Below are 12,688 nucleotides of genomic sequence, written 5' to 3'. Positions count from 1 at the left end.
ACAGGGATGGGCAACTCAGGGCCTCGAGGGCCACAATCCTGCACGTTTTCCAACATCACCTTTTCTGACATGTTCTAATTGGCTGGACAAACCTGAGTCAGGTAGGGCTTGGATATCTGGAAATCATGCTGCCTTCCTGATCTAAAATATGTCCTCGATCATCAGAAGAATGGAACAAGAATGTTAAAAACACCAAATACACTATTTTCATCACTTCTGAGGTTTGGTCAGAAGAAGTACTGCGGTGCAGAAAATCTAGCACACACAGCTGCTGACCTGTTTCTCATTTAGTTTCATCATCTTTTGTAACTTTTAACCAGTTATACTCTGGTTTACAGTTTCATGATACAGTTTAGGACAAAAAAATAAACTTTGAATGCAAAATATAGCTGCAGTGTATATATTTTTAAAAAATGACATGAAATAGACGAAAAGAAAGTGCTTTATAGATCAATAATAATGCAGTCCTGTGGTGTGACAGACAAACTGTCGTATTATTTGTTGAATTGGCTGCATCTCATCTATCTTAGCACTCAAAGCTCCACATGTTAAGCTTTCAAGGAAGCCAATAAAAAATAATGGTCTTCACACAGAGAATGTAGGTCAGCCCTTAGATCACAATTTGTAGAAGACAAGATTATGTCTACAAGAATAACAGCAGTAAGATCGGGCAACATAATCCGTCATGACTGATAAAATCCCATTTCCTCCCTCTTCACTGATGGAGGTTCTACTATTTCCTCTCCATGATGACAAAGTCACCCATGCTTGAACCAGTACACAAACATCACAGGCTTTCAGTGCTAAATGTCTGTCTTACCCCTGAACAGAGAACAGGAGGAGTGAGCATAAACTAAGCCCAGCACCACAATGGCAGATGAAGTCCAGCAGATTTCATTATGGCCTGTCCTCTCTGCACAGATTAGGATGGAAAGTACAAAGTGGGTAGTGACCACAAAGAGCTTAACAGTTTTTTCTCACAGCTCAGTGAAGGGCTTGTTGAATGAAGGCAAACTGTACACAAACTGCTGCCAGTGGAGCTTGTGCCTGGCACAGATCGAGCTGGTCGCAGGACAAACATGTGCCAGCTCAGCTGAAGAACGGACATCCTTTCCAGTTTCCCTCCAGTCACTGAAACGCTAACAGGATAATTTGAGTACTCCAGAATTAAACAAACATATTATGAATTTGCTTGGGCCAAGAGATTCTTCAAGCAAATGCAGATTAAATCCAGCGTAGTGAGGCTGATGCATGTTTGTTTTCAGTAAATGTTTTATTACTGCTGAAATAAGATTTATTTTAGAAAAACTATTGCATGTATACGACCTAATATGACTCTTTAATGTGTTTCAATCATTGAATTTGTCTAAATTAGTTTCTTTAAACTCCACTCCAATGAAAATGGTGTTTTTAACGTTCTTGTAGCATTTTTCTCAAATATAAAATACAGCATTAAAGGTTCTATACCATGCAAAATGAACTTTTTAGAGTTTTTAAGTGTATTATAACAATAATTCCTTACAAAAAACAATCATTCATGTATATCTTAATATTCCTCTAAAATCCTGTTCTGAGTACCTGCCCCTCCCAACACACGAAAACGAGTGGGTTCTCACATTATATATACACACACACACATTAGTTTCTATTAATACCTATTTGCCAATGATGAGTGACAGGCCAATGTGAATAGGTTGTGAAACACAGTAAACCGTGTTTTCATGCATACACTCAGCCTCTGTGCATGTGGGTGTCCCTTCAGTGTAACCTGACAAGTTAGATGTGAATGAAATCTATGACTCTCCGCCTTCTATTCTACTGTTTCAATCCAATGTAAACAATCGATGGAAGCAGCCACATTCTGCAGGAAAACAACGTAACCCTCATTAATAATGGATAAGTGCTTTGTGAACAGCGTAATGCTTGATTCTTTGTCTGCTCGTTGCTTTAATCATAACCGTTTAGCACAGCCTTAAGAACAAGGAAGGAAAAAAGTAGTCATTAGAAAGAGAATGATGCTCTACGAATGAATAGTTAAATAAATAGAAACCTGCATATCTTTTCGTCAGCATCCTTTTACAGGGGAAAGTAAAAAAACGTATATGGAGCATTCAGGTGGCCCACACAAAATTTCAAAGCCGTTGACCAATTCTTAGGTTCATGCGCATTATTTTCCACAGACATACTGCGAGTGAAAGGTCATAGAAAACTTATGTTCAACCTGGCTTTTTGAAATTAAGATCAACTCCCACTCCAAATATATTTGTATCCATTTTAAAAATGTCCACAGTGGTCTTTAATTATGATTGTGCTGTTTTTAATAACAATTGCAATAAACCAGAGTCCCTTTTCTTTAAAAGACGTATTTCATGTTGAGCAGCAGGAGTTCATCAGAAATTCTCTTTTGAGTTTTGGACGGGACTGTTGGGACGGATGCAACCCTACAAAGATATCCCATCATCCCTTTGTTTACATTTTTAGTCATTAGCTCACAGCCTCTTGCAACCCCAAGCTAAGATTAGTGCAGCAAAAAAATAAATAAATAAAATTGTGACCAATATCGGATCTATCAGGCCATAGCTTTTGAGCCAGATATCTGCTCAGACAATGAAGACTGGCATGGATCTAATTAACTCCATCAGATTAAGTCCAAACTTTCCCAAGTTATACATTTGTTTTAGCAGAAATATCAACGATTACTTTAACAACATCTATTCTATTTATACCAACAAAGATATTAAAACAGGAATATGCATGAAAAAAGTTACATCTTCATTTGCATTTGAAAGAGTGAAAATAAACATTTGATCCCAAATGTGTCACAAAGACATTTGGCTCCCAGATTTTTACAACCTTGTTGTTTGTTTCTGTGTCTGAAGGGAGACAGAGTGAAAATGAGCTTCTGCCGCACCCTGCAGACTCCTGAACTAAACTAAAAAATGTCTCAACATGCACCACAAAAAGAAAAGTTTATCCTCTGTTCTTTACTATGAAAGCTACATTTCTTTAATACATTTGCAGCTACCCAGGTGGACACAATTATTTCAGTTAATACAATAAAATCCCCCAATGGTCAAAGAAAAAATTTAATCTGAAAAAAGTAATATTACATCAATATTCTTTATAATCGAACATGTCTAACTAATCTAATGTTTCAACAGATTTATTTACAAATATAAAACAATGAAAAAGGCCTGGACCCTGAACTCTAGACTTTACTCCACAACCTTTAAAATTATTTTTGTATGTGTATTAATTTATTTGTTCTTTTTCAGTTAGAATGTACAATACATACACTCTACTCAAGAACAGGAGTAGGATGAAGACCAAATCTTAGAAATCCTTACCCCACTGTATAATCAAAATGAATAGTAACAACAAACAAACAGGAACACTAACTTTGCAACATGCTGCATATAAATCAATCGCTCAGTATTTACATTTAAGCTTAAAACAAACAATATTTTAATACTTCTTCAGGTTATTATCGAAGGAATTCCACATTTTAACTCCACCAAAGAAAATATTTATTTGTTTAAGTGTATTTTTACCTTAGGTACTTTAAAGTCATCATTTCTTCTACTATTTCTTTTATTTACAAAGAAAAAGATTTTGTAAACAACCTGGCAACATAAATTTTTGGCCTTAAACATTACCAGCAGTGTATGCAGAGAACATACATCTTTAAATGTAAGAATTCTTGATTTAAAAAATAGTTCAGAGGTGTTCTCATTGTTGGGAGTCTTATGCAATATTCATAATTATTTTTGGGGGTAAAACTATTAATGGCTCTCGGTTTGACTCATAAGAATTATCCAAGAGTTCCAAACAATATGAAAAATAAGGTAATATCAGGGAGAAATACAAAATATACTTATCTTTGTAATTTAACAAATATTCAGCTTTGTTAAAATTGCAAGATTTTTACTTATTTTTTTATATAAGCAATGTGTTGCTTCCATTTTAAATTTTCATCAACAATAATCCCCAAAAATTTAAACTCATCAATTTTTTCTGTATCAAAACCATTCCATTTCAACTTAAGATTTAAAGTGGATTTTTTTTCTATTAGACTCCTGCATCTGCTATATAAATAGTCACATTCTGTTTATAAACCGTTTAACCTCTAAAGCTACGTTCACAACAAGCATAAATCGTGTCCATTTTCAGTCTTAAATCAATGTACAGATGATCGGAGGTCTTGTGGTGAGATTTGATCATCAGGTGCTGCTTGATTCTCTTGTGGCAGCACAGGAATTTGACGCAGCAAAAAATCCTTACGCTGCATGAAGTTTCCAGAGTTCAAATATCTGAACTTTGGCAAAGTCTTTGCATCGCGTCAACCAATCAGGAACTCAGATTATGCAGTGACGTGCTGAGAAGGTGATTAGCGGATGGACGCTAATGGTTGCCTTTTTTTCTCCTCCTGAACTTTTACACGTTTCTTATTTTTAATGAGAAAATAATAAAAAGGTCCTCTAATTATATTCTTATACTTTCCCTCCTCAGACTAATGTGGGACAGAAAGTCGTGAAACTGCCCCACAGAGAAGTACTGCGAAGAGTGCCCGTCATTCAAATGCAGGAGATGGTGAAACTCCCTGAACCGAGAGCGTCTGAATGATGTCATGAACCCAGACATGGAGACGTGCTGCTCCATGCCTGTGAAGAGGTCTTTGAAACAGACATTCCATGTAGCAGTAAGGCTAAACCTTTTGACGGTAGCTCCTCCCACATGTTCTACAGTTGTAGACACTGTGGAGCAGCAAATTTGACGCGCGTTAAAACAGAGGCAGCAGCTGCACTGAATGAATCATGTTGGGTGTGAATGCAGAATAAGGCTCGGGCATGACATTTTAGCTTGTCTAAATCCACTATACCTTCCCCTGTCTAATATGTCCATATATCAGGACCTTTTACTGTCACATATGAAACTACATTCAACACTAAAGTCCTCATCTGTGAACTGGACTTTTCTTAGAAACCTCATCAAGTAAAATCATCATCGTCAGATCTCAATCAGTCCACAGAAAACGGAAACCTTCACATCAGCCAAGAGCCTGTGTCTTTGCATGATCAAGTTTTGGATTGGGTGTCTGAAGGCTTCTACAAAACAACCCGTTTGTGTTCCAGCAAGACAAACTGAGTGGTGCAGTCATGCACGCCACCAAGTGTGAAGCACAAGTGTGAGCAAAGTGTGAATGTTAGTGTGGTGACAGACAGAGAGGATTCTGTCAGACTTACCAAAGATGTTGGTGGAATGTCCTTTCTTAGCGATGGGCTTGAGCTCGTTGTGACCCCAGCCATACTGCCTGTAGCTGTCCCACGCATGCTTCATCATCTGGAAAACAAATGCACATGCGATGTTTAACTGTCGAGTTTCCCTGGCCCGCCCGCACGCCCATCACAGGCCCATGCATTTGTCTATTAGAAAATTCTGAGCTGAAGTTTACCTGCAAGGACCAACTGCTCAAATAAGAGTCAGGAGCTGAGTTAATGAACTATTAGTGTGGATTATCCATGATGGGAGGGAGAAGGGAAAAGATCTGCTTTTTGTTGATGATAAACATATATGACAACTTATAGAAGTAAACCACTTAAAATCATAATTATGAAGAGCATGTTTTAATATAGAAACATCTGTAAAGCTTCGGAAATATCCTTACAATTACATAGTTTATACACAATTATGTTCAGGTAAAACTTTCAAAAGGCTCGGACCAGAACTATATCTGAATCAAAATGTTCTTCATCTACAGCATTTAATATGAATTTGTTTGCAAATCTTTTGTAACACTGTGCTGTTATGTGTTACAATAGAGCATTAACTGTTGAGGTTAAAGTCCCACTATTTGTCACACACCTTGGTGTGTGACATTTGTTCTCTGCATTTGACCCATCCCCTGGGGGAGCGGTGAGCTGCAGACACAACCGCGCTCGGGAACCATTTGGTGGTTTAACCCCCCCAGTCCAAGTCCAACTTTTTATAATCCTAGTTCCAGCCTGTTTTAAATTGTTAAAACTGTCTGGGATTGACAAAATGGGTGAAAACCTCAAAGAAATGAAATTTGATTTTTAAACCTGAATCAAATCAAATGCAAGATTGAAATTGGCAATAAAATCAACCTTTGCAATAAAACTGACAAACTGAAGATGTGTTTTTGCCTTTTCATCACATTTCTCCTCTCCATTCGTCTGTGGACATCAGTCAACCTAACTGAACAAAAACAGACTTTATTCTGCACATGACAGCAGGACAGAAACTGCCAAGCACAGACATGAGGATTAATAGAGGCACAGATTGTGAGATGAGCTCTGACACTGAAGAGCAGAGGCGCTGAAGGAAGGATGAAGGAAGGTGCAGCTCCTCTTCACCTCTTCCTCACATGGAGCTCGCTCCAGGAGCACTGACAGCCTCAGTGAAGAGGATGTGGTTGAGTAAGTCTGTGTCTGCTTATTGCTACTCTATTTGGCCCTGTCTGTCAGCTCTTATTCTCTCTGTTCATCTGCTTCCTTGTCCGAGTGCTTCAGTTCTCAGGTCACTTAAAGTGAGAAGTGATCCTGACGTGATCAAAGAGATTAAGATTCAACTGGTGATCCAGCTTCTCTCCTAAACCTCACTGCCTCTCATTTATTCTTTTTACACCATAAACTGATTAAGGACTCTAAAATAAATTTGTTCTTTTATGTTCAGTGAAGAAAAACAATGGTTACCCTTTTGACACTGGAGCTTTAGCCTCAACCTTTACATTTGTCGGACTTCTGTAACTCTTTAACCTTTTACGCAATTAACGTAATCCCAGTGGATTCTGAAGCAGAGAAAAACAGCCTTGCATGGATATGCAACACTTCATAATTATGATCTGTTGCAAAGCCAACAGGAAAAGCTAATTCACGCTGATCACGCTCAACATGTAAATCAGGGGTGTCAGACTCAATCACACAACGGGACAAAATCCAAAAGACACCTGAACAGGGCTGAACAGGATAAACATTTATTAAACACTCTAAAACTACATTTTTAAAACTTTAAAACCATAACATTTTAACACAATTGGGAACTAGATATATGACATTACCTGTGATAATACTAGGGTGAATGCTGTAAGCTTAATTGGACTGTTGAAGATACTAGTGCTGATGGCTGAAGGTGCTGAAATTGATAGCTAAAAACACTGGAGCTAATAGCCAGCTAAAATATTAGCTAAATGCCAAATTAGCCTTAAAAAAAACAAAAAACTCAATTAGCCAAAACAGCTAGCATGTAGCTGAAATATTAGCTAAACCCCAAAACAGTATAAAAAATCTTAATGTCAAAATAGTCCAAAAAGCTGGCAGAATGCTATTTTTTAAAACTTTAAATCCGTAACTTTTTAACATAATTATGAATAATAAAAAGGCAGGAATATTATTCCAGAATAAATCAACTTAAACCTTAAATAACTTTCAATATTTTACTCTCCATAAAAGATATTTTGTCAAAATTCTACAAGTTAGAAATGAGCGCAAGATAACATCGGGTCATTAATAATAATAAATTAAAATGATCTGGAGGGCCGGATAGAATTACCCGGAGGGCCGGATCCGGCCCATGGGCCTCGACTTTGACTTGTGATGTAAATGATGGAAGATTTGCTGCAGGTAAAAAGGCATGTGATACTTAGAGGTCGCCGACAAAATCTCCCACATATTAGACAACATGTTTAAAAATAATGGCAGATGTGATTATTATGGAAACTTGTGCACACTGAATGTTCTGCATGTTTAATGTGTGTTGAATGAGCATCCCTCAGCTTCTCACCCAGTCTCACGGGCTGCCCCTTTTCCCCTGATTACATCAAACATGAATGAGACGGATCAAGTCTCATCTTCACAAAACAACAAGGACATAAGAATCAATCGTCCTCCTCCTTCAGTAGAACTTCCATGCAGCTAACATTTGGCCTTCCACCGCACACTGCTAACACAAACTAAAGACATGGCATTTCACACAAACCTTTGCATCTGAAAACTCTCGTTAACACAAACACTCCAGGTACAAGTAAATGCTTACAAGCTGTCTGAATCAAAAAGCCCCTCAAATCCTCATTAAACACAAAAACACTAAATTCTTACATCTATGATGACAGTTAGAATTGGCTTCATTGCACCAAAAGAACAGCATAGATTAGATCAAAGCAATATTGATCAGCTCTCTGGTCCTAAAGCTGAATCCTGACCAGCAGAGGCTGCAGAGACAGCAAAGTACAAGACAGACCGTGAACAACATGACCAATGCTGACATGCATTCACAGAGATGCTGGTCCAAACACCATTTCTTCCTTCAAGTCCCACTCCAATCAAAATGTTATCTATTGTAAAGGCATGTAACCCTTCCGCTCTCCTTAGCTTGTTTACATTAAAAGTGGGGTCATCTGGACCCCACAAGACAGTGCGCTGAACGTTTTTTTCTCATTGATTTTTGAGTTTCACTAATGTCCATGGCAGACATAAAATCCTGTCCACATTTGTCCACATTTGTCATGGAAGGAATCACACATCAATATGTGGGTGGAGTCATCTGGACCCCAAAGAGAGCAGAAGGGTTTTAAAGTGATCTTTCAGTTATAATTATGAGGTTTCTGGACAAAATCAAAGAACCTTTGTCGTTTTCTAGGACATAGTTTCTGCAGAATGGCAGGAGTTCACTTGAAATTCTCCCCTGAGGGACTGTAGCTAACATTAGTGGTGCAAAAAAACTAGCGAGCAATATTAGAGCTATTCAGCCATACAACTCTGATCCAGATACCAGTTCAGACGAGGAAAATAAAGACGTACGTGGTTCCATTTGTCTGCAAGTGAATGCAGCAGAAGCAGGGAGACTTTGGGCATTCCTGCTTTAGGGACTGTGCATGACCCTCCAATTCTTTTACTTTTAATAAATACATTTCTTATCAGCATTTATTGTAACAAATGTTTGATTAAACATAGTGGTTAACCAGAGATGTGTTAGTAACCACAGTGACAGACTATCACAAAGCAGATCTTCAGCTATCATTACTACCCCGTTACTACACTGATCTAAAACCTCGCCAACGCCAAAGACAGTATAGGTCCTGAACTCAACTGTCAAACCCATCAGAGGAAATAAATATATTTATGAAATGTGGAGGTTCACAGTGATTTCATAGTTAAAATGCTACATTCCGAAGACCACAATGTGTCAAAGTATTTCAGTCCAACCTTTTAAAACTTCTGCTGAACGTACGGATCAAAATTTGCTGCCATGAAATAGCAAATGATTATGGCTCTGTCGACATAGCCCAAAGAAACTGACCTTGCAGCATTGATTTCAGAGACAGGACTCTGACTTACTTTCAGTCTCCATCTTCACACAGAGGTGTAGCTCACATATCTGCATTTAATTTGTGTATTTATTTATGTTTTAAAAGCAAACAAAAACATGCAAGCAATACCAGGTAAATAAGGACATGTAAAGTTATATAGTAAAAGTTCATCTGAGTTTTCATGTGAACCAAGCCTGAGACCACATTCAGTTGCTTATGAACTCTGGTGTGGTAAACTAGAGCTGGACTGCACAAAGACGCAAAAAAAAGGACAAAAAGTGAGCAAATTATTGAAACACCATAAAAAAGAAAACAATCTGATGGGAAAAATACACATAGGTGTAATGATGAGGTGTAGAAACAACTTTATTCAGAACTCCAGCAACAAACTAGTTTTCTTTTTTGTGTTTTTTTCCTTAACTGTCTGGTCAGAGGTTATTTTGGTCAATCCAGCCCTAAAACAGGCAGCCACTGTGACAGCATAATGTTTCCATCAGACTGGTTCTCTGGAGTGTGGAATTAAACCAAACCAAACCCAAATTAAGATTAAGGGCATGTAAAAGTGCCGTAAGAAGTTAAGTTACTGCACTGCTGAATCTGTAAAAGAAACGGTTTCAGATTCTTTTATGCTCGCATGTCTGTCATTATGGAAAGTCTGCCAATCACTCAAAATTAAAAGTTACTGATGAAAATGCCTCATTATGCCTGAACACTTCACTTCCTTTACAGGATCAAAAACCTGTTACAGCAAAAAAAAAAAAGTTTTTGCTGTAACAGGTTTATCTCCAACCTGTAACAGGTCTTTGAGACGCTCCAGATATTTACCACTTGAAGCTTAAGCTAGCTTTCTTTTTTTGAAGTTTTTCGCTTTGTTAGCACACTGCAGGAGTCCCAGCTTAAAAATAAATGTAAATGTTCATACTTCATTCTTTTGAGTGAGCTTTGAACACAAATTGCAGAAACTAATTGAAACCTTCACTGCGTACAGCACTTAAACACAACGTACTACATACAGTAGATGTGACTGACTTGACTTGCTTTGATAAGTCAATTCCCCAGTTCAGTGACACACACACGTTCACACATCCCAACAGTCTGAGGAGCATCTGTCTTACAGAAACACCTTAATAACCTGTCTAGTGTTCTCCTGTTTCTTATTGGAACACAGACTGCTGTTGGAGATTTCTATTTCTGCATTCTACGGGGATTCTCCCAGTTACGTCGCCATCATTCTTTTTACCACCAAATATCATTAATCACACAACATTATACACTCTAGCTCACTCTGGGATAAAGCAGCCACCCAGGAGTGGCACAGCTATATCAAGAAGAGTGTGTGGAGGGCATTCTTATAGCGCCTGTTTCCTCCCTGACCTGCCCTTCAGATGAGAAGGGGAAAAACAGATGATTTATGGCTCTGAGAGTGATGAGAAAAGACTGATGAAAAGCATCAGGAAAATTTGTCTTGATGCTTTACCAGACAGTCACACACAATCAAACACAATTGATTAAAAAGTCAAGACTTGTCAGTCGTGGATTACCTCTACTAGTAAAACATCACCAAATGCAGCAACCTATGCTAAACCAATCTAAGCCAATGAGAAAGTGTCCTGCACAATATTTTGTATTTAGTTCCATAATAAGAATACAAATGTCACATATTCAGATTACTCCGGCTCCAGCCAAGCTGGACATGTTAGAGAAATTGTGACCTTCTCAGCAGCAAAAGACAAGAAGGAGTGCAGTGTTTACATCTCCAGCGTCAGAGTGGTACTTAAACAGCCATATATACAGCTTGTGATTGTTTTTACAATTCAGTTTGAGAAATGAATCCTGTTGCAGGCTTAAGCTGGTGCCATGTGTCACTCGCGTGACCTCTACAGTTAGGATGACTGATTGGAGGCAGATGAATCCCCTCACCTCATGAAGCCCAGCGCCTGCTTTGAAAGGTCTTCCACGAGATGCATGGTGGGGGGGCTGGAAGTCCAACCTCTGAATTGTTTCCCGTCATAAACAAGTTCAAGGCAATAAACTCCCCATGAAGTACAGCCAGTGAATGAGGATAGATAGAGTTTAAACTTTTAAACTGCTCTCAAGCTAAAGCTCAAAAGATCAAACCTTCCTATTTACCCCAAGGTCACACCTGGATGCCCCCCAAAAGCCGGAAAAATTACCCCCAATGCACCCAGTGGAAAATAAACACATTTATGGAGCGATTTATATAGATGACATAAAAAAAGGTATTTGGCAATCCTACAGGTCTTAATGTAATTACATTTTAGTGTGTGGCTGGGTGTCCATCCGTCGGTTTAATGTCTCTTCTGATGCTGTTGAATCCACGGTAATGTTTAGCAAGAGAAAAGAATAAGGAAAGAAAAAATTCTGGATTTTTGTTCATGCAATAAAATGTAATTCCCTGAACAGGCAGCAAAGCACTGAGCATGCTCAGAAAGAATCGTTTTCAGGGAAATCCTGCATACAAAACGCACTGACAGTCATAGAACAGTAGCTGCGTTCACGTTAGTAGAAGTCAGCAGAGTAACGAGGAAGCAGAGACGTTCAGACTGAAGGGAACAGCCACTTAGCTGATGAGGTCTCTTCCTCTTTCTATCAGGACATTGATCTGGGTTTGGCATGATGGGCACTGCTGGCACCATTACAAACAAAAGTGTGTTCTGGTCCTTCAAGCATTGCAGATTAAATATTTATATTACCAACACAATGCTGATTGGATGATTTTTTTCCCATGCAGGGAAAGAACTTTGCTTATTTTCCCAGTGAAATCTTTACGGGAGCATTTGAGCCAACATAAGGAAGATTTCTTACACAGAGTGAGAGTGAACCACGGGGCTCTGGTGGCAATTCTGAAGAGAAATGGGAGTTCCAGCACAGCAGCAACCTAGAAACACTGGCAAAGTCAACTTCTTTAAGTTGTAATGGACTTTATGTTAGATAAGACAAACGAAGACAGTAGGAGTTCTTCTGCAAAAACATATAAATAGAAAAGATGGTAAGTGGCTGCTCTTGCACCACTGCATGGCAGTGAAGAGTTTAAAACATGTAGAAGCTGTTCCTGTCACAGTCTCATCGATTGGTCATGTTGATTGTGTGAACAGTCAAGAGTTTTCTATGACATTAGATGCAGTGCAACAAGAGTTCATCAGAACCAGTCCTCAGAGTTGTGGGCAGGGCCACCAGCAGAGGAAGAGCATGGGCTAATTTCCAATCACTCCATTACTTAAACTCTCCTGCTAGTTTACTGTCCTGACAACCCCGACCTAATATTAGTGGCGCAACAAAAATGGTGATCAATATCAGAGCTATCCAGACATATAGTTTAGATCCAGATTCCACCTCAGACCA

At 38.6% G+C, this 12,688-nt stretch overlaps 1 protein-coding gene across 2 annotated transcripts in view; it reads right to left on the bottom strand.

Moving 5' to 3' along the window:
- man1a2 (mannosidase, alpha, class 1A, member 2) overlaps nt 1–12,688 on the bottom strand; it is a 119,149-nt gene that overhangs the window by 75,209 nt on the left and 31,252 nt on the right. For both annotated transcript variants that reach the window (XM_024260564.2, XM_024260565.2), the window contains exon 4: nt 5,244–5,340. In XM_024260564.2, coding sequence (XP_024116332.1) covers nt 5,244–5,340 — 97 coding nt within the window. The remainder of the gene's footprint in view (nt 1–5,243; nt 5,341–12,688) is intronic.

Source organism: Oryzias melastigma, linkage group LG21, assembly GCF_002922805.2.
Source record: "Oryzias melastigma strain HK-1 linkage group LG21, ASM292280v2, whole genome shotgun sequence".
Classification (NCBI taxonomy): domain Eukaryota; kingdom Metazoa; phylum Chordata; class Actinopteri; order Beloniformes; family Adrianichthyidae; genus Oryzias; species Oryzias melastigma.
Note: the sequence above shows the minus strand (reverse complement) of the source record. Positions and strands in the feature narration are given on the sequence as shown.